Here is a 20,470-nt window from a genome sequence, read left to right as displayed (position 1 = left end):
CATCAGCTCAGAGCTGCAGTTACAACACTTCACCTCTACCTGATCCCAGATGACAAGTGTGTGAGGCGGGTATGGCAGAGGGAGCTAGGTGGGGTTAAAAAAGGATGCCACCTGGGGTGGCTGCAGTAGCAGGGACTGGATTTGATAAGCAGAGATGCCTCCCGGTTTTTCTGCCACCAGCCTCTAATTCAGACAGAGCCCTGTGCCCCCACCTCCCGCCGCAGGACAGTGTCCTTGTGCCTGCCTCCGTGCCTCTCCTCTTTCACAGGTGCCTCCAGGAATCACACTCCACGGTTTTGGCTGGCACAGCATGTGCTAGCATGAGTGAAGCCGTGGCACAGGGTTCTGTGCAGCACGGAGCAGATGTAGGGCTTGCTGGCCGCTGCCAGGCACAGCAATAGGTGGCTGCATACCAGCTCTTCTGTTGTGTGCCAGCCCTTGCCCTCTCTCACAGAGCGACGGTACAGTTGCCCTGCCCGAAGTCCTGCCTGCACATGGCAGGTTCCTGCTTGCACCGAGCGAGCAGGGGCTGCCTGGCCCCTGAAGCACAGCACTGCCTGTAACACACACTCAGAGGTCTGTTCTCCTTGGGGCGGTCTTTTCTTGACCTTCTGAGGGCTACCTCCAGCTCACAGCTCTTTTCCCTTTCCTCTCTCAAAAGCAATGCTTACTGTTTGCAGGCCATTGAAGAGCAAGAAAACAATTGGAAATCAAAGCTTATTCCCAAGCCTCCTCCATTTAACCAGCTCTTCTTTGGCTGCACATACCGAGTGACCAGCACAAATTCTGTGGAGATAATGCCTGAAGTAAGTGGGAAATTTTCCTTTTTTGTTGTTTTTTTTTTTCCCCAGTGAAATAGAAAATAGAAGAAGTCTCTGTCTTTAGCCATGTTCTGCTGCCAGAATCTGTCTTAGTGGGTCTCAGAGCCAGGGGTGCAGGGAACTCTACTGGTTACAAGTGAGCATGGAGCACACTCCAAGCCCCAAAGGGGTTGCGTTTGTTTTTCCTTATAGCAGAAATCCTAATGTGGGCCTTGTTGGCCTTAGCATAGATGCATATCAAGAAGGAATTTCAGAGGTCTTGACTCAGTTGTGGTCCCAAGTCCTTCATCTTCATCTTCTCTGCAGTGAGTTTCCTTCAGCTTAGGAGCAGGACTGGGAAGACACCTTCTCTCTGTGCTGTGATGTGCCATGGCTTCTTTCTCTATTGAATCTCGTCTGAGCATTTCTGATTTTGAGCACCACAGCCTGTGGCAATCAGATTGCGATGGCTGGGAAAATCTGGGAAGATTTGGCCATTGAGCCCTTGTGTTTACTTGTTTTGGACAGCAGTTTGTGACATCCTGAGAGCAGGTAACAGTCCAATCACACGTTCAGGGCTGGTTATGAAAATCTCCTTTCATGGGTCTGCACTGCATCATGATTATGAAAAGGGGATCAGAGAAACTTAGGTTGGATTGGGACCTCAGGAAGTGTCTGGTCCAACCTCTTGCTCAAAGCATGTGAGTTCTAAAGTCGGATCAAGGTGCTCAAGGATGTGTGCAGTCAGGGTCGAATATCTCCAAGGATGGACCTACCACAGCCTCCCTGCATCTCTAGTCCAGTGGTGTAACACCCTCACTGTGATTTTTTCCCCCTGTTCTCTAACTGGAGCTTCCCTTGCTGCAGCCGGTGACTGTTGCCTCTCATCACATTGCTGTGCACATGCAGGAGGCTGGCTCTGTCTTCTCTGTAGTCCTCCTTCACATTCATGTAGTTAAAGTCAGTGATTAGTTCTCCTTGTGACTTTCTCTCCTCCATGTTGAACAAACCCAAGTCCCTTTGCCTCTGCTTGCCTATCGTGCACTACCGCCTGGAGCTGGCCTTGCTCCGGCATGTCCGTGTCTTTCTTGTACTGGGAAGCCCCGAACTGGATCCAGTGTCCAAATGTGGTCTCGGAAGTGCTGAACAGAGGTCAGGAATCCTTGACCTCACTGTGCTGGCCATGGTCTTGCTAATACAGGCTGAGAAGCAGCCAGCCTTTGCTGCCAGGGCACACTGCTGACTCCTGTTCAACTTGCGGGCCCACCAGGACTCCCGAGTCCTTCCCTGCAAAGATGATTTCTGTGTCCACCCAGTGCCCAGGCTCTGGTCTGGCGTGGGGCTGTTCCATCCCAGACACAGGGCTCTGCATTTGCCTTTGCTGACTTGCACGAGCTGCCGGCCAGCTAAGTTGTCCAGCCCTTCCTCCCCTCCAGCTTATTCATCACCCCCCTGCAGCTACAGCTGAGCCGCCACCGAGCTGAGCTGAGCTGAGCGCAGCCCCAAACAGCCAGGGCCTTCAGCTGAATTGAGGGCCAGGCTTAAACCCATGAATCACAAGGTAGGGTTTGGTTTTCCCATTCCTGGAATGATTAGGTAGTAACTGGGCAGTCTGCCTCGCAGAGCAGTTGTAAAGATGAGAGAGTCAAGCTCTCAGCAGTGTCAGGTAAAATCCATAAGTTGTACCTGGGAAGTTCAGGCCGAATGTGAGGAAAAAATTTATCACTTGGTGGAGATGCAGCCATCAGAGAAGGTTAGAAGGTGGTGAATGTCTAATTTTTGAGATTTTCAGTACTCTGACTGAAGCAGATCTAGACTTGACATTGGTCCCTCTTTGGGAGGCAGGTCCGACATGACACTCCAGAGGTCCCTTCCAACCAAAATTTCTGATATCGGCAGCATTAAGAGAGCCCTGACGTGTGCATCTTCCCTTGTCTTTTCCCTTCTGGTATGGCCAGGAAACACAGGCTCTTGTGAATTCCCCATGAATGTGAATTCACAGCGGCTCCTCACTGTGAGAGAGACTCAACTTGCTTCCTACCTTTACAGGCACACTTTCCATTCTGCTACAAGAGTCCGAAAGAGCAGCAGCTCTTTCTCGAGATCTACATCGAGGACATGACAGAGGAAGTTGGGCTCCTCATGACAGACACCCGTGATGACACCGTGGTCTGGAGGGCATCACTGAGACCAGGTAGGAACAGCAGGTCCATCTAGGGGCTCATTCGCCTTAGCTAAAGCAGAGATACACCACCCAAGCAGACCTCATGCAGTCTGTGGCCACAGTAGTCCATGTGTCCTGCAAGGAAAGCAAACCCTGAGCATGCATCAATTGGCCACTGAAGAGTAGGGACCTGAAAGGACACCCCAATGTCAGTATACCTGAGCATGAGATTTAATGTGGAGTTTCAGGTGCTGGGGTTTAAGAGATCATGACAGCACTGCTGGTGTCTCTCTGTTCCCTTGCTGCTGTTTGCATAGAAATCTGACATATTTTTAAAAGCCCATTAATGTAACAAACTCCCATGGACGTGCTAGTGCAACCACTGTGCCATGCAGAGGAGGTAAGGAGAATACCAAAATTTTTGTGAAAATCAACATCAAAACCCGACATGTTCCAGGCAGCGCTACTCTTCCAGATTTGCTGGGTGTGACACCAGTGTGCAACCACACCTGGAGCTGACAGGATGGGGGCAAGGCGAGATGCACCAGAGCCTGCCTTCACCACAAGTTTCTGCTCACAGTGGCATCACAAATGTTGCTCGCAGCAAGCCTGCTGATGGTGAGAGGACTGCTCTCGTGTGGCATCCGGAGACCACTGCTTACAACTATTCTGCTTTAGGGCTGACCGCCCTGACTCGGGTCCCATGCAGAACTTGGGTCAGGACGGCAGATGATGGAGGCAGAAGGAGCAGGGTTAGCACTGGTGGGTGCCAAACTTGTATTTGTGTGTCCTCTGGGGGGACAGGGGCGCACCCAGCTCCAGGGCGGCAGGTCCCTGATCACGCCTCTTCCCAGCTGCTGCCCGCTCAGCTCAGCAGCCACTGCACGGGCCATTAACTTCAAGTAGCAACCCCCACACGTGGCTTCCACTGTGGGAAAGCTTGGCAAAGGCGCTGCGGGCAGCAGCATCTCACAGGCGCAGGCTATGGTGCTGCTCAGTGTGCTTTGAGACCCCTTGTGCGTTGGTGTAATCCAGCACCCTCTAAAAGTAACACCTACAGCCACACAGAGGCCAAGACCTTTTACTGAGTTCTCCACAAATGGGGGGAAGAGCAGGAGGAAGGGCTGACAGCTTTGTGGAGGATTAGGCACCTCAGGAAGGTGTTCTGGGAGGTTAGGCACCATCATGTCAGTGATGGCATATCCAGTGATCTCCCTTATTTCTCTTTCAGGTGATATTGCTCTTCCAGCCTCTGCCTTCAAGGCCTTGCCAGGTCAGTACAGTGTTTCAGAGCTGCATTTCTAGAGTTTTATTCTGTTTCTCCAGGGCCACAATACTTGAGCATTACCTCTTGCATCTCATCTTCCTGATGAAAAGCCAGATCCAAGAGGACACCCAGTCAGCTAAGCCACAGGTTGAGGCAGAGAGGCCTGGCTCAGTTAGAGACAAATTTGGACATTTCAGTGTTACTCTTTTTCCTTGCCATGCACGTGGAGTCACCACAGTGACCTACAACCTCCCTGGGAGCACCGACAGTGTATGGTGGCAGACAAGAGCAAGGACAGGACAAGGGGCAATGGATTTAAACTGAAAGAGAGTAGGTTTAGATTGGACGTAAGGAAGAAATATTTTACACGGAGGGTGGTGAGACACTGGCACAGGCTGCCCAGAGAAGTTGTGGGTGCCCCATCACTGCAAGGGTTCAAGGTCAGGCTGGATGGGACATTGAGCAACCTGATCTGGTGAAAGACGACCCTGCCCATGCCAGGGGTTGGACTAGGTGGTCTTCAGAGGTCCCTTGCAACGCAAACCACCCTGTGATTCTACAGGGAGATGCCCGTCTGGGTGCCCACTTCAGCCCACTTCAGTAGGAGTGGGTGGAGGCTCGGGAGGAGACGCCGGGCAGCGCTGCCCACTGCACTGCCCCGCGGTTTGCTCAGCACCCCGCTGGCATCGGCTGCCTTTCCAGGTTCTGTTTATTTACAAGCAGCTTGCAATCCTGTGAGATTTCAGAGCTTTGAGCAACCTGTGCTCTGAGTTCGGAGCTCCTCACCTTGCGGGGCAGGGGGCAGAATGGGAACCTCACACCCAGACACTGCAGGAGTCCCAGGGAGGGGCGGTTGCCGCCGGCTGATGGGGGCTGCCACCGACCTCACCTCCTCCAGCTCGGACTTCATGTTCCTGCCCCCTTCCTTGCCCTGTCCCCAGTGCTCCCACCGCTGGTGCAGCAGGTGCCCATCCTTTTTTGTGGAAGGATGGAGACATGTGGCTGTGGGACAGGACACACAGCCATGGTGTCTGTTGGCTTAGGGTGCCACGTACCACGGCATGGCACTCACCTGCAGTAACATCAGCTTGGTGTATCCTAGGTGCAGCCTTCATGAAGAAGCACAAGACCAAGCTTTGCTCCAGGATGGTGCAGCTCTCCACCATTCTGCTACACTTACGGGATGCAAATGTCATCAACAGCGATGAAGAAGAGGAGGTGTATAGTCAAGGTACGAGGCAAAGGAAGAACCAATTTTTGCTGGAGCTAGTTGAGAAGAAAGGACTGGAAGCCCAGGAACAGCTGTATCAGGTCCTCCTGAGGAAAGACCCATACCTCATCTCAGACCTGGAGAAGTGCACCAGCTAGGCCTGGAAGCAGACCGCTTGTGCTCTGATTGCTCATCTTATGGGAGCAACAGAAGGGCAGTCAGGCTTAGCAGCACATGAATCCTGACCTTTCAGTGCCAAATCCGTGGTGCTGAGCAGCAATGAGCCTTCTGAAGCAGCCCCATCTCAGGCCTGCCTTGCCTGGCTGACTCGGTTGCCAGCAGTGGAGGACCAGCGTCACGCCAGTCGCTGGTGCGCAGCTGCTGGAACAAGAGACCCTGGTTCCCAATGCAGTGCCAATACTTTGGACCTGTCTGCCTCCCTGAGACAGGGCCTCTGCCTCTCCAGCAGCTCCAGGCACCTTCTAGCTGAGGAGTTTCCATCACAACAGTACCTGCAGCTCAGCCTCCCCATCCTCAGTGTCCATGGGCACCTCTTGTGGCTGGAAGAGGGGAGCTGCTTTACCACGCAGAGGGGTCTGCACAGGCTCATGCACAAGCCGCAGCAAGCCATAGATGTTGAAGTGAAGCCATATCAACATCAATCCTTCCCCTCATTTCCCTCCAGCCTAGTTTACCCAAAATTCACCGAAGGAGCAAACAAGTCTCCTGACCCCAGCAGCAGCCAGGTGAAGAACCCCCTCCCAAAGAAGCCACGAAAAATAGCAAAGATCAGACATACGGGTTCATGCACCTTCGGGGAAAGCTGACCCAATAGCAGCCACTTTACATTCCAAAGAACGCCAACAGATTTCTTTTGTAAATCACATTCTTCACATCAGTTCCTTTCTTGGATCATGTGGATGCTTTCACTGGTGGCATGCTCCTGCTGTTCAATGAGCCCGTCAGGGCAGGAGCAGTCTGCTTTGGTGTCCAGTATCGAAGAAGAGATTTTTTTGGTCCAGCCTGGGTGAAATGCAGACTTGCCTAAGTGAAGGCAGTAACTTTTGGAAGCTCAAAGGAGCTTCCAGAGACTGTTCAGTGAAAAGGTCCCCATCACACAATGTGGGGTGGAAATGAGACTGCTGCCTTATGTATTGCTTTATATTTATTCCCTCTCTTGAACACCTGGTGAGCACATTGCTGCTAAAACAGACTTTAACAGTGAGTCTCTGCTCTGTTAAGGATCGAGGAATTTCAGTGCAACCAGGGAAAATACAAAAAAGGAAGAAGCTGGGAACAAGGCCGTGCAGGGACACAGACCTAACGCCCAGATGGGAAGGGAGGCAGTGGAAGGAGCAAATATCACCACACGCACTAATTCATAGGCTGTTTTTTGCCTCTGTTGTGGAAAACTGTTCCCACACAGCTGCCCAGCAAACAGCAAGAACTGGGCCTTGGAAGGGTTCAATAAATTGCTTTGCAGGGAATTATGCCAAGAGTAAGCTCTGTTGGTGGGCCACGGGTGGTCAGACACGGCAGACGCTACAAGCGTTCAAGATTTGGGCCTGTTTCACTACATGTTGCATCACTCCAGGGGAGGGATGGTAAGACACTAGCAGCAGTGTGGGGCTGCGCTGCCCTGGGAACAGTGGGAGATGCAGCGTGGCCTGCAATGGGGCGGCTGGGCTAGGGCAAGGACCTGTGCCGGCAGGGCGTGCAGGCAGCCCCGGCCCCGGGAGATGGCTGTGGGTCCTCCCTTCCCTGTAAACACCACAAAGCTGCCGGGCAGTTCATGACCCCATCATCGCCGTCTCTTGGAGTGCAGCCTTGGCTCTGGGCACTGACTCCATCACCCTGACCCCACTCCCACACTGGGCACTGCCTGGGCCACAGGGTCGATCACTGAAATGTGCCTGTTCCCCCTCTGCCAGGGCAAAGGGAGCCCTGAATGCCGCTGGCAGGTCCTGCCCTCCTGCCTGGCTCCTGGGCTGTCCTGGGGACAGCAGTGCCTCACTGGGGGGCTGACAGGACCGTGCCAGCAGTGCCAGGCAGCTGCCCACCATGCTGCCCACCCTCGGCTCCCTTCAGCTCTGCAGGGGTCAGGGACATGGTAACCCCCAGCCCTGCACCTCCCACCACCCTCAAATTACACCCCCCCACCCGTCTGCCACTGCAGCAGGGACTGGGACGGGCTGGTCCCCCATGCAGCCTGTGGCAGGCAGAGGTGGCAGGAAAGGGAGGGCAGGGATGGGCTGGGGAGAGGCCGAAGGACAGGCCCTGGGGTGACGTGTAACCAAACGGGGGACACTGCCACCTCCAGACCTGCTTTCCTGCTGGATCCAAGGCTCTGCTGCACCATTCCCTTGGGAAAACGCTCTGCCCTTGCCTGCACAGCCCTGCCCTGCCTTCCCCAGGAAAGAAAATCCCAGAGGAGGAGCCGGGTTGGGGAGAGGGGGAAAGGTAAGGCACCAAGTGAGAGAGGCTGTGCGAATGGAGCAGCCCGGGGGAGACAGGCTGATGCAGGCAGGGAAGAAAGCCCAGTGCAGGCAGGGGAGAAGAAAGCCGGGTGCAGGCAGGGACTGTGGGCGGGAGGAGGAGCACTCATCCGAGGCCTCAAAGCGCTCCGACGGCCCTGACATCACCCGGCACTTTCGCTTTCTGGGGAAGTGACGGAGCCGAGCGGAAGGGCAGAACCTCGGAGAGGGCTGAACGAGGCGCCATGGCAGAGCAGCAGCCCGCGGCCGACAGCCCCAGTGAGTTCAACGTCTTTATTAAGACTTTGTTTGGCAAAACTTTTGTCATCCCAGTGTCTCTGGATACCAGTGTCCGGGAGCTCAAGGCCAAGCTGAACGCACAGGACCCCTCCCTGCTCCCCGAAATGGGAAGGCTGATCTACGGCAGCAAGCAGTTGGAGGACGACCAGACCCTGCGGTACTATAGAGTCAAACCCGAGTCCTCTTTGTATCACCTACGAAGGTGTAAGTAGAGGGTGGCCTGGGGGAGGAGGGTGAGGGTCCATTTGAAGGTGGGAGAGGGAGAATGGTGCAGATCGGGGTGTCTCCTGAGGAGGGACCCCGGCCCAGTGCGCAGGCAGGAGCCTCCACAGGCAGGAGGGAAGGGGCAAGGCGGCTGCAGCCGTGTGTGCACCAGGGAGCGGCCAGAGCACTGGAAGGTGGGAGGGATGCGAGGGCCCGGGGATGCACCTCTGCGGGAAGAAGGCAGGAGGGAGAGGAAGGACTCTGCTCCTGGAAGCTGAGCAAGAAATCTGCCCTCTGTATGGCAGTGGGGAGGGATGGAGAAGCGGAGCCTGGGACCGTGTTCTCAGCCCCACGGTGCACTGCCCTGCTGGGATGGGCAGCTGGGTGGGACTCCCGGTAGCTTGGTCCACGTGGGCCCAAAGGAGCAGGAAGAGGTTTTGTAGCAAAGGCGTGAAGAAGAGGGAGAGGTTGGTCAGAGGGTGGGATACTCCTCTGGACATGACCTGCCTCCTGACCTCTCCTCTGCTCTGTGTTGCTGTTGCAGTGCGAGGTGGTGGCGCAGGTCTCGAGTTTCCAGGTAAGGTCACGTCCTGGTCCTCACTGAGAACCTGGTGCTGTGGGGCTGGTGGAGCTGCACGGTGGTGAGCGCAGGACCACAACTCACTGCATGGTGGTGAGCATGTCCCTGCCACGGCCATGGAGGAGGATGTGGAAGTTGTGGGAGATGTCGGAGCATGTACACGAGAGGACTAGTGTGGTTGGTGGGATCAGGAAGGTTGGGTGAAGGCTGCTTCAGGATGGTTTCTTCTCCCAAACATGGGTCAAAAATGACAATGTCTTCCTGTTCCTGTTACAGACCTCCTCACACGGCGTTTACTCTATCAGCGATCTCGGCTTAAAAAGGCCTCAAAGAGCGCAGAGGTGAGGTCTGGCAGGACACGATGCCTGGGGCTGGGGTGCCTGAGTGAGGAGCACCATGGGGCTGGGGAGGAAGGCACAGCTGCAGCGCATGGAGTCACAGCCAGCCCTGAGGATGGGCAGTCCGGCACTGCCCATCGCCACCACAGCAGCGTGCAGGGCAGCAGGAGCTGGTGGGCGCTGTCCTCAGCCGCCGGAGAGGGACCTCACCCTTCCGGCAGGCCAGGCGGGCACAGCTCCTGCCCCAGCCTGTTCCCTCCCTGCGGGAGCGGGGCGCAGGGCCAGCACTACACCTGATGCCGGGGATGTTGCTTATGCTCTCAGACCTCTCCTCCTGCCTCCAGCAGGCAAGCACAGCTGGAGAGGAGAACTACAGCTTGTGAGCGTTTTCCCCTTTGTTCCCCTCTGCAGGAGAGATATCACAGGGTGAAGTTGGGATCATTGCCATGGAAGAAGTGTGGCTGCATGAGGGAGGTAAGGGCTTTTCCAGTCCTGGCAGGGCACTGTCACACCCAAAGGAAATGGCACAGAAGGGAGCCTGGGACTGACCCTGGCTGTCACCTGGGAGGGTGGGTGTGCCTTCAGAACCTGTTATTCACAGCAATTCTTCATCCTCCAGAAGAGTCTGGTCTCTTGCTACACAAGCTCGGCACGTGCTGCCCCAGTCATCAATTTTTTGGGAAGGCAAATTCCATTTGCTCGCATCCCAAATTTGTTCTCAATGCTAAACATTTCATCTGTCTGTGGCCACTGTCCTCTCTGCTGATACCCCATGGCAGAGAGGGAACAGCGCAGGCTTTACTCACAAGAAAGTCAGCAGCCAACATTTTCTCTCTCAGGGAACAGAAACTTTCCTGTCTGGAATTCCCATTTGCAAAATACATTCTAAAAACCGGTGGGTGAAACACATAGTTTGGAGTTCTGTGAGCTGGTCTGTGTGTTCACCCATCACTTTCCGAGTGATGCGTGGGGGATGCATGGATTCACTGATGCCTTCGCCACCCCAGTGGCATCTACCCAAGTGGGGCTCAGTGTTCAGTCCTTCTGGCTGTGCCTCCACACAGGCTTTCTCTTGGGCACAACTACAGGGATCTTCGTTCAAGGGGCTAAGAGCCTCAGACACGGCCAGTGCTTGTTTCAGATCCCAGGGCAGAGGAGTTGACAGTCAGTGATTTTTCTGTCCTCTTCAGTGATGAGAGTGATGCCTTTCTGGGCACCAGGCAGCAGCTGCTGATCCCCCCCCACCACTGTGGGGATCTGAGCTCCCATGCCAAGCTGCATTGTGCTTCACTGTAAATCCCAACATCTCGAGCAGCACCCGGCCTGCAACACTCCATTCAGTCCAGAACAGCCCACACATGTTTTGCAGGTTCTTCCAGAAGTGATGCCAGAGATAACCCTAGATGCTTTGGAGGTCTGCACCGTGTACCGGTAAGAGCTGTTGGGTGAAGCGGGAGCACGTTCCAGAAGCCTTGTCCCAGGTGACATGAGCCTGTCATCCCTCCCACCTGCAGGGCTCAGCTCTGGGGTCCAGGCGTCTTCCAGTGCTGCATCACAGGCCTCGGCTTCGAGGTGAATTCGGCAGTGACCATCACCTACGGATACGCTACCTGGAACAGTCATCTGAGCGAGGCTGACCAGGAAATGTGGGTGCCCGCTGGACCCCTCTTCCACATCGAGGTGCAGCCCGGGGTCGTGGAGGCAGTGCACCTCCCTCACTTCATCTGCCTGGCAGGTACGGCAGCCGCAGGGACCTCGATCTCCCGAGCCACCATCCCTCAGCTTGTCCACCCCTGGGGACATCTCTGGCTCCTCTCTGGGCAGGGCCAGATTCTCCCTTCCTTCTGAGGTACCCTGTAGTCCCTCGTATTCTTCTGCTTTGCTTTAGTGTCCTTCGTGCTTCTCTCACTTTCTATCAAGCCTTCGCAGTGGTCCCTTCCCCAGCTCCCACTCCATACAACCAGTCCCTCCTCCCCCACCCTCTCGTCCCAGATCCCAGCACGACCCCGGGGCACAACCCCAGCCCAGCTGCCGATCAGCCCCCGGGATCCCCTGAAGGGTTTCTCAGCCTGGGGTTGGGCCAGGATGACTAAACAGAACCTTGTTGCCTTTGCTGTCTCTTGCAGGAGATGTGGATACCAGCCTGTGCTCCATTGCCCACTTCAAATCTGGGCAGATGGCCCTGGAGACACCAACCAGAGTGATTCCTTTCTCTGCTGTCCTGGAGAAGCCGAACTTCTCACTGCTTGGTGTGCTTTGGAGGAAGTTACGTTCGACCTTAAAATCAATCCCTGCTCACTCCGTCGTGCTGATCTTCCATCAGCTCAGAGCTGCAGTTACAACACTTCACCTCTACCTGATCCCAGATGACAAGTGTGTGAGGCGGGTATGGCAGAGGGAGCTAGGTGGGGTTAAAAAAGGATGCCACCTGGGGTGGCTGCAGTAGCAGGGACTGGATTTGATAAGCAGAGATGCCTCCCGGTTTTTCTGCCACCAGCCTCTAATTCAGACAGAGCCCTGTGCCCCCACCTCCCGCCGCAGGACAGTGTCCTTGTGCCTGCCTCCGTGCCTCTCCTCTTTCACAGGTGCCTCCAGGAATCACACTCCACGGTTTTGGCTGGCACAGCATGTGCTAGCATGAGTGAAGCCGTGGCACAGGGTTCTGTGCAGCACGGAGCAGATGTAGGGCTTGCTGGCCGCTGCCAGGCACAGCAATAGGTGGCTGCATACCAGCTCTTCTGTTGTGTGCCAGCCCTTGCCCTCTCTCACAGAGCGACGGTACAATTGCCCTGCCTGAAGTCCTGCCTGCACATGGCAGGTTCCTGCTTGCACTGAGCGAGCGGGGGCTGCCTGGCCCCTGAAGCACAGCACTGCCTGTAACACACACTCAGCGGTCTGTTCTCCTTGGGGCGGTCTCGTCTTGACCTTCTGAGGGCTACCTCCAGCTCACAGCTCTTTTCCCTTTCCTCTCTCAAAAGCGACGCTTACTTTTTGCAGGCCATTGAAGAGCAAGAAAACAGTTGGGATTCAAAGCTTATTCCCAAGCCTCCTCCATTTAACCAGCTCTTCTTTGGCTGCACATACCGAGTGACCAGCACAAATTCTGTGGAGATAATGCCTGAAGTAAGTGGGATATTTTCTTTTTTGTTGTTGTTGTTTTTTTCCCCAGTGAAATAGTAAATACAAGAAGTCTGTTGCCTAATGATGCTTAACGACCTGGCTCAGGGAAAAACAGCACAGCGGCCAACCCCAGGCCGCTCGGTCCATCTGCACACAGACATCAATGTGACGGATGGCAAATGGTGTTTATTATTGTATAACACCGCTTTTTATACCCTGGGTTTATGACGTCACATCCGTCTGCCTACGTTTTATCTTCCCATACAACACGATATCTTCTGAGTGCCAGACCCTAACTCCCACATTTCCCCCCCCTCCCCCCATGCTATTTTAATGGTATGACAATACTTGTCAAATGTATTGGTAGGTTATATTGATTAGGAATTAGATAAACCTTAAAAAACACAGCGTACATAAAAAAAAATGTTTCATAAAGGCTGGAATTATATAGCAGTTGCAATCATTGATAAAATGGTAAACTAAATATATTATTTGTGATTAAAATATAAAATAGTGCACTTAATCAATAAGAATGCTAACGTTCAGACCCGCAATCGCTAGGGAACCCTGGGTGCAGCGAGATTCAGAGTGCCTTTCCTCACAAACTGGAAACCCTACGTGATGCGTCCATCCGTAGGAGAGGCATCCAACATCGCTGCAAGCAGGTCCTGCTCTGAAATCAACAGGCTAAAATGACTGGCAAATTCCTTTAAGCGGGAACATCTGATTCTAAATCTCCTGTTGGGTTCTTCCCAGAGCCTGGCCAGCACTCTGGGGGAAGACCAACGGAGTTTCTAAAGGTAAAATAGTTAAAGTTCTTTGTTCTTAATGCCAGTAAATATAAAAATAAGGCATACATATAAAACATTAAGGCTATAGATAATACTTAGACTATCAGACTTAAAATGACAGACTAAGGAGGTAATATATTGAGTGCCAAGTGAGCATGCTTTAGAGCATTTGCTGGTGATCGATAAACAGAATGTTAACCTTTTCTAAGCGGCTTTTCACAAACGACACTAACTTATTCAATATGCAAGGCCCCAAAATTAGTACCAACAGTATTATGGTGAGTCGGCTGATCAGAGCGGAAAAAATGATGGTTAGCCATGGAGACTGTCTGAACCAAGAGCTGAACCATTCTTGTAGGGCTTCTCTTTCCCTTTTTCTTTGGGCTAGCAGATCTCTCAATTCAGCCATGGTGTCCTGTACGATTCCTGTGTGGGCTGCATAAAAACAACATTCTTCCCCTAATGTGGCACAAAAACCTCCTTGATACAACAGTAGAAGGTTTAACCCTTGCCTATTCTGCAAAACGACCTTCGAAAGGACAAAGACTTTTTCCAAAAAGGAGATAGATTTTTCAATTCTTTGTAGGTCCTCATCTATGGTCATTTGTAGCTGGGATAATCCCTGGCACTGGGTCGCGAGGGCCGTAACTCCTGTGGCTGTGCCGACCGCTCCTAGCCCAAGCAGCGTTGCAGTGGTGATGCCTGTTAGTACCGCTCTTTTATCAATCTGGTGAGGTTCTTCGAAATAGTGATATAGGTCTTCCTCTGGGTGATATAGGACCTTAGGAGCAACTATAACTTGGACACAAAAGTCGGCAGAATTATCAAAAAGGATAAGGGAATCACAGGGGGTTACTCCTGACTTGTGGCAGACCCACATTGTGGATGTGAACAGGATTGCCCATTTGTAGGCTCTGTTGACCCGAACAGTTTTCGCACAAACAAAACTACCCCAGTTTGCCAAAGAGGTATTGCCCAGACATACGCCCTGGCCCTTGACCTGGTTCAGGGTGATCCCTCTCCGTGGTGTGTCCCACCTGCATTGAGTTGGATTATTGTCTGGCAAATAGTAAAAGGAGGCATTGAGGGCGATGCTCTCATAAAAGGGCGGGTTCATATCGTAGCACAGCCAGCAGGAGCTCGTGAGGTCTGGATCTGACTGGTGCAGTGACAAGAAGGGAGCATTCAGTGCATTAAGGAACGGCTTATCAGGTGAGCGGTAAGGGCCCACCTTGGGTTCGCTTGGAGGGGTGATCTGCCTAGCTACTAGGGGAGTAGTTAGGATAGGGGTGGATAATGGCAAGCTTTCTCTTCCTTGTTCAGCATCATTGTCGTTTCTGACTATGACATTGGGGCCGATTGCTGTGCTGCTTTGTATACCCCGTTTTCTAATAGAAAACAAGCTCCCCCTGTCCGTACTAGATTCATAGTGTCTGACGCCCCAAATTTTCCCAATCATCCATCTCAGATCATCCTCATTGGTGACACTGAGCATAAGGTACAGACACCAATTCTTGATTTTCCCATGGGTTGCTTCTAGCCCTGGTCTTAAGGGGTCTTTTGGAGAAATGACACACCTGTAAGGTCCTGGTTGTACTTTCAAATATTTGTCTGGTCCTGCTTCTGGCACCCAATCTGAGGCAATTGTCTCACATCCCCTGTGGGAACAGTAATACTGATTGGGGGCGTTACAGTAAGGCCTGCCAGGGTTAGAGCTAGGACACATGTAATAGCTCGACGTGTGTAAACAGGACTCTACTGGGGCTAAGTCACAGAGTTTTACCTGAAAGCTAGGGGCCCCGAAGTGATGATTGTTTGCAGTATCTCTTGATCCCATCTCGTTAATACCCGTTCCCACGGCTGGTGTTCATACGAGCCACAAGATACTATGAACCCTAAAAGCAAAATTAAACAGAAAGATCGCAGCAGCCCTTTGTGGGGGCGTCTCAGCTGACGCTTGGGTTCTGGTGAAGCAGAGCTCTCCGCTGTAGTCAGGGTATTCTCCGACTCACTCTCCTCTCTTGCCACAGGAGCATACGGGTTACGGGGGCGCCCGATGGTTAGGTACTGCGAATAAAAACTTATAGTTCTCATTAGTTTCATCCTAAAGGTCGGGTTTAATAGACTTAAGAGGGCACCATTTAATTTCACCATCTTTTTAACTGCGGCATACTCCCGTCCTGTTAAAACTATCCTCCACCCCTGTTCCCATTTTCCCAGTTCATTTCTGATTGTGGCCGGTCGACCTTCTTCTAATGCTCGAGTGGTCCAGTATTTTTGGGCGGGGCTATGTACCTCTTCTCCTCTGGGGAATTGGTTTAACGTTAGCAGGGCAGTTGCCAAAAGACGTACTTGGTCTTCTGATGGAATGGCGTTGGTAAAGCCTTCTGTCTTTGCTAATATTTCTAATTTCGATTTCAGAGATTCATGTAGTTGACGGGCCTCCCTTAGCGTCTGTAATTCTTTTGCAGCAGTGTCAGCTTTATCATCACCGATTTGGAAGTACCTTTTAACAGGACTATGACTGTTGACATGGAGAGCTGAAACAGTGCCTTTCCTGGTGGAGAGTGCCTCTTTGAGCATTAGCGCTGTTGTGGATGTTGTCACGCCAGGACCTGACATGGCTAGGCAAAGTTTAGCTGCAAACATGGAGTCAGTCACTATATTGAGATGTTCCATTGGGAACAACCCGCATGCTCGTACTATAGCTGCTGCTTCTAGCTGTTGAACTGAAAGCTCATAATCGGCTGGTTTGATACGGTGCCATTTGTCTCCTGATTGCCACACTGCTACGGCAGTCGATGTCATTGAAGATGCATCTGTAAAGACTGTTGGTTCTTCCTGAGGTTGGTCCATGACCTTAGATGGGGGGTCAACATCTACAACCACCAGCATTTGAGTCCAGGGAGGTTTTGTGGCATACCGGATTTCTCCACCAAATCCAGTCAGGGCTATAGCTACATACTCTGATGTCGTCACTGACTGCGTTGAGAGCTGCTTACAGAAGGGTAGGTATATTCTGGCGGGCTTGATGCTCAAGTGTCTTAGGGTGAGTTTTCTGCCTTTCATGATGAGATTACCAATGCACTCGACCCCTGGAGAGAAAGCACATGATGGTTTTGCCAGAGCTATCCATTGTATTGGTTGGGCTTTTTCAGGGGAGCCCTGAGCTAGTGCTCTTACTCCTCCTCCTGACGTGAAATGTACGTACAGATCAAGTGGTACATTCGGGTCCCATCTGGCGAGCGTGCTTGACGATACCTGCTGTTTGATGAAATCAAAAGAGTTCACCACTTTTTTCATCAGAGCTTTTTTCTCCCATGGGTTTTTTCCTTTTAGAAGATCATACAGGGGGGCCATGATTTCAGGGGGAATTAGGACGATATTGAGGAGCCATTGTAAAGACCCTACTAGCTGTTGTATATCATAAAGTGTTTCAATGTGTCGACGGATTTTTACCTGAGGAGGGGTTATATAAGAACCTGTAATTCCTACTCCTAAAAAGCTTACACATGGTCCTTTCTTAATTTTTGTGCTCACAATTTTGAACCCGTTTGCTTTCAGGGTTTCTGAAATTGTTGACACCAAGTGGTCCACTTGATTTTCTGACGGTGCGGCGATTAAGATATCATCCATGTATTGAATGATGGTTGCAGTTGGGGCTGTGGCGCAGGTTGAGCTATAATAAGTTGAGCCATAAAATTGATCGCTTCTCGAGGGGGGAGTGGGTTCGGGAGTGCTTTGCTCCATCCAGGGTTGGAAAATTTCTTTGGTTGCCAAATTGCATTGTTGACAAATGCATTCTGTTACAACTGGGCCTTTTGCCTCTGCAGGTAATGTTGAAGAGTCGATCACTGCCTGGAGGCGGTCTATGAACTGTGTGAAGCTCTCACTTTCATTTTGTTTAATAGTAGACCAAGAGGACGGCTTTGCAATGACCCTACAAGCTATGCAAATGGCGTCTCTGGCCGCATGAGAAGTTGCCATAATTTCCTGGGCTTGTAGGCCTTGAGCTTGCGCTTGAGGGGTAATTATCTCTGGATCTGTGCCCATCGGACGTTGCAAGCTAGATCCATGCAAGGGATGGTCTGCTCCCGCTACTTGAGCCAATAATCTTCTACAAATATCCTCCCATTCTAGTTTAAAAACAATCATCCCTGCTCCGTCAAAGATTAGTCTACAAGTTTGTATTATGTCAAATGGGAGCATGTCGTCTCCCCCAAAACCACCATCAATAAGGGTGGAGACTAAGGCAGAATTGAGACCTTTATCGGCAATTGCTTTACCAATTGCCTGTATATCTTTAGGGTTTATGGGCGAGTAAACCCTCTGTCCCCCATCTGTCACCCAGACAGGGAATGCTAGTGCTGCCAGTGGGAGTAAGTCGGCACATGTAATTTTTATTTCTCTCCAGTCCGTGAGGGGGGTTTGCTTTTCTCGTGGATTCTCTTTAGAGTGCGTGAGTGGGGGGTGTTGGCATTTAGTTCTGTCTGCTCCCGTTCCTTTTTCCTTTAAGTCGGCTGTAAACCATTTGTCCTCACTACTGTCTGACCCGAAGTCGGAACTCGGCTGCCAGGTCACTTCCAGGCTCCTTTTTGTTAGACTCCTTCCCCTTCCACTCCCCTTACGGGTGGGCCGCTCCCTTCCCCTAGGCTTGCCCCACCTCCTGCTAGGGGAGGGCCCTGCTTTATCAAGGTGTCTCTCCGGGTGGCCGCTTAGATTGGCTCTCTGCCCCTTGCCTGCGCTCTCCACTCCTCTCCGAACACTCCCCCCACCTTTCCTTTTATTCTCTCCGGCTCTGTACTTCTCACCCGTACACTCCTCCCCCCTAGCCTTGCTTGTGGTTGCTGGCACTTCCTCATTCTTTTCGTCGGGACCATTTTTATCTTGTCCTCCCCCTCTTTATTCGGCGCCATTCTGGGGCACATAGGGTGGTGGTCGGTCCCAGGTTTGTATTGATTCTGATATTTCTGCGGCGTTCCTTGCCTCCTCTACCAAACCGCCCCAGAAGGATTTTCTTGCCTCCTCTACCCAACCGCCCTGGAAAGATTTTACTTGTTTTCGCCCTTCCCCTTCCATAAGCGGATCGGGGTCCGAGGATTGAGGGAGTGTACTGCCCTCCTGCGAATTCTTTGGCTCAATATAATCAGTATCGCTTGGGAGGTTAGTAGTCTGAGTGGCCGCTCCAACCCCTAATCTCAGGGTGGCCAATAAACAGTTTTTTGCCGCCTTCCCAGTTTTCTGCTTCTGTATAGCTTTCTTAAGGGCTAGTTTAACCCTCTCCCACAACTTAAAGTCTTTCCCACAACCCGAGGGTTGTAAAAGCCTCGCGCCAGTGCGAGTAAAATCTTTAGACTTGCACTCACTTCCCCACTGCTTATGTAACTGTGATACGACCTTCATGAGAGCTTCCATCGTCCTCGCGAGTCCTTGGGAACTGCAATCCGACCTTCACAAGGCAACCTTCACAAGGATGTTCCCCCTCCTTGTTGGTCCTGGGAGTGTCCTCCCTACAGCAGTGGAACACTGGGCGTCTTCCCTAGCAAGCCGTTTCCCACTTCCCGGGTTTCGGCACCATTTGTTGCTTAATGATGCTTAACGACCTGGCTCAGGGAAAAACAACACAGTGGCCAACCCCAGGCCGCTCAGTCCATCCGCACACAGACATCAATGTGATGGATGGCAAATGGTGCCACCGCTTTTTATACCCTGGGTTTATGACGTCACATCCGTCTGCCTACGTTTTATCTTCTCGTACAACACGATATCTTCCGAGTGCAAGACCCTAACTCCCACAGAAGTCTCTGTGTTTAGCCATGTTCTGCTGCCAGAATCTGTCTTAGTGGGTCTCAGAGCCAGGGGTGCAGGGAACTCTACTGGTTACAAGTGAGCATGGAGCACACTCCAAGCCCCAAAGGGGTTGTGTTTGTTTTTCCTTATAGCAGAAATCCTAATGTGGGCCTTGTTGGCCTTAGCATAGATGCATATCAAGAAGGAATTTCAGAGGTCTTGACTCAGTTGTGGTCCCAAGTCCTTCATCTTCATCTTCTCTGCAGTGAGTTTCCTTCAGCTTAGGAGCAGGACTGGGAAGACACCTTCTCTCTGTGCTGTGATGTGCCATGGCTTCTTTCTCTATTAAATCTCGTCTGAGCATTTCTGATTTTGAGCACCACAGCCTGTGGCAATCAGATTGCGATGGCTGGGAAAATCTGGGAAGATTTGGCCACTGAGCCCTTGTGTTTACTTGTTTTGGACAGCAGTTTGTGACATCCTGAGAGCAGGTAACAGTCCAATCACACGTTCAGGGCTGGTTATGAAAATCTCCTTTCATGGGTCTGCACTGCATCATGATTATGAAAAGGGGATCAGAGAAACTTAGGTTGGATTGGGACCTCAGGAAGTGTCTGGTCCAACCTCTTGCTCAAAGCATGTGAGTTCTAAAGTCGGATCAAGGTGCTCAAGGATGTGTGCAGTCAGGGTCGAATATCTCCAAGGATGGACCTACCACAGCCTCCCTGCATCTCTAGTCCAGTGGTGTAACACCCTCACTGTGATTTTTTCCCCCTGTTCTCTAACTGGAGCTTCCCTTGCTGCAGCCGGTGACTGTTGCCTCTCATCACATTGCTGTGCACATGCAGGAGGCTGGCTCTGTCTTCTCTGTAGTCCTCCTTCACATTCATGTAGTTAAAGTCAGTGATTAGTTCTCCTTGTGACTTTCTCTCCTCCATGTTGAACAAACCCAAGTCCCTTTGCCTCTGCTTGCCTATCGTGCACTACCGCCTGGAGCTGGCCTTGCTCCGGCATGTCCGTGTCTTTCTTGTACTGGGAAGCCCCGAACTGGATCCAGTGTCCAAATGTGGTCTCGGAAGTGCTGAACAGAGGTCAGGAATCCTTGACCTCACTGTGCTGGCCATGGTCTTGCTAATACAGGCTGAGAAGCAGCCAGCCTTTGCTGCCAGGGCACACTGCTGACTCCTGTTCAACTTGCGGGCCCACCAGGACTCCCGAGTCCTTCCCTGCAAAGATGATTTCTGTGTCCACCCAGTGCCCAGGCTCTGGTCTGGCGTGGGGCTGTTCCATCCCAGACACAGGGCTCTGCATTTGCCTTTGCTGACTTGCACGAGCTGCCGGCCAGCTAAGTTGTCCAGCCCTTCCTCCCCTCCAGCTTATTCATCACCCCCCTGCAGCTACAGCTGAGCCGCCACCGAGCTGAGCTGAGCTG

At 52.3% G+C, this 20,470-nt stretch overlaps 4 protein-coding genes across 5 annotated transcripts in view; all 4 read left to right on the top strand.

The window, feature by feature from the left end:
• Positions 1-6: 6 nt before the first annotated feature.
• On the top strand, positions 7-6,215 carry LOC113486333 (caspase recruitment domain-containing protein 8-like). The gene is made up of 5 exons (XM_026860109.1): positions 7-69; positions 681-806; positions 2,850-2,994; positions 4,196-4,237; positions 5,334-6,215. Exons 2-5 carry the CDS (start codon positions 798-800, stop codon positions 5,597-5,599), a joined length of 462 nt encoding a protein of 153 aa, XP_026715910.1. The 5' UTR covers positions 7-69; positions 681-797; the 3' UTR covers positions 5,600-6,215.
• Positions 6,216-8,140: 1,925 nt separating this feature from the next.
• On the top strand, positions 8,141-9,805 carry LOC113486334 (ubiquitin-like). Its single transcript, XM_026860110.1, has 2 exons — positions 8,141-8,419; positions 8,964-9,805. Exons 1-2 carry the CDS (start codon positions 8,161-8,163, stop codon positions 9,062-9,064), a joined length of 360 nt encoding a protein of 119 aa, XP_026715911.1. The 5' UTR covers positions 8,141-8,160; the 3' UTR covers positions 9,065-9,805.
• LOC113486171 (caspase recruitment domain-containing protein 8-like) lies at positions 8,970-12,514 on the top strand. The gene is made up of 6 exons (XM_026859894.1): positions 8,970-8,996; positions 9,749-9,811; positions 10,707-10,768; positions 10,852-11,072; positions 11,464-11,723; positions 12,335-12,514. Exons 2-6 carry the CDS (start codon positions 9,803-9,805, stop codon positions 12,512-12,514), a joined length of 732 nt encoding a protein of 243 aa, XP_026715695.1. The 5' UTR covers positions 8,970-8,996; positions 9,749-9,802.
• POLE (DNA polymerase epsilon, catalytic subunit) overlaps positions 10,905-20,470 on the top strand; it is a 40,465-nt gene continuing 30,899 nt past the window's right edge. For both annotated transcript variants that reach the window (XM_026860089.1, XM_026860088.1), the window contains exon 1: positions 10,905-10,909. The gene's annotated coding sequence lies outside the window, so the exon portion shown is untranslated. The remainder of the gene's footprint in view (positions 10,910-20,470) is intronic.

The sequence above is a fragment of the Athene cunicularia genome (genome assembly GCF_003259725.1).
Source record: "Athene cunicularia isolate RWA chromosome 15 unlocalized genomic scaffold, athCun1 chr15_part1, whole genome shotgun sequence".
NCBI lineage: Eukaryota > Metazoa > Chordata > Aves > Strigiformes > Strigidae > Athene > Athene cunicularia.
The sequence above is the reverse complement of the archived record's forward strand: the minus strand, read 5'-3'. Positions and strand labels throughout refer to the sequence as shown.

Excerpts from the sequence above, each read along its gene's own strand:
- LOC113486333 (XM_026860109.1), top strand. Across the intron at positions 2,995-4,195 it reads GAGGGCATCACTGAGACCAG|GTGATATTGCTCTTCCAGCC; the intron begins GTAGGAACAGCA and ends TTTCTCTTTCAG. Across the intron at positions 4,238-5,333 it reads TGCCTTCAAGGCCTTGCCAG|GTGCAGCCTTCATGAAGAAG; the intron begins GTCAGTACAGTG and ends GGTGTATCCTAG.
- LOC113486334 (XM_026860110.1), top strand. The coding sequence starts at position 8,161 with ATGGCAGAGCAGCAGCCCGCGGCCGACAGCCCCAGTGAGTTCAACGTC. Across the intron at positions 8,420-8,963 it reads TTTGTATCACCTACGAAGGT|TGCGAGGTGGTGGCGCAGGT; the intron begins GTAAGTAGAGGG and ends TTGCTGTTGCAG.
- LOC113486171 (XM_026859894.1), top strand. Across the intron at positions 11,073-11,463 it reads TCACTTCATCTGCCTGGCAG|GAGATGTGGATACCAGCCTG; the intron begins GTACGGCAGCCG and ends TGTCTCTTGCAG. Across the intron at positions 11,724-12,334 it reads ATGACAAGTGTGTGAGGCGG|GCCATTGAAGAGCAAGAAAA; the intron begins GTATGGCAGAGG and ends TACTTTTTGCAG.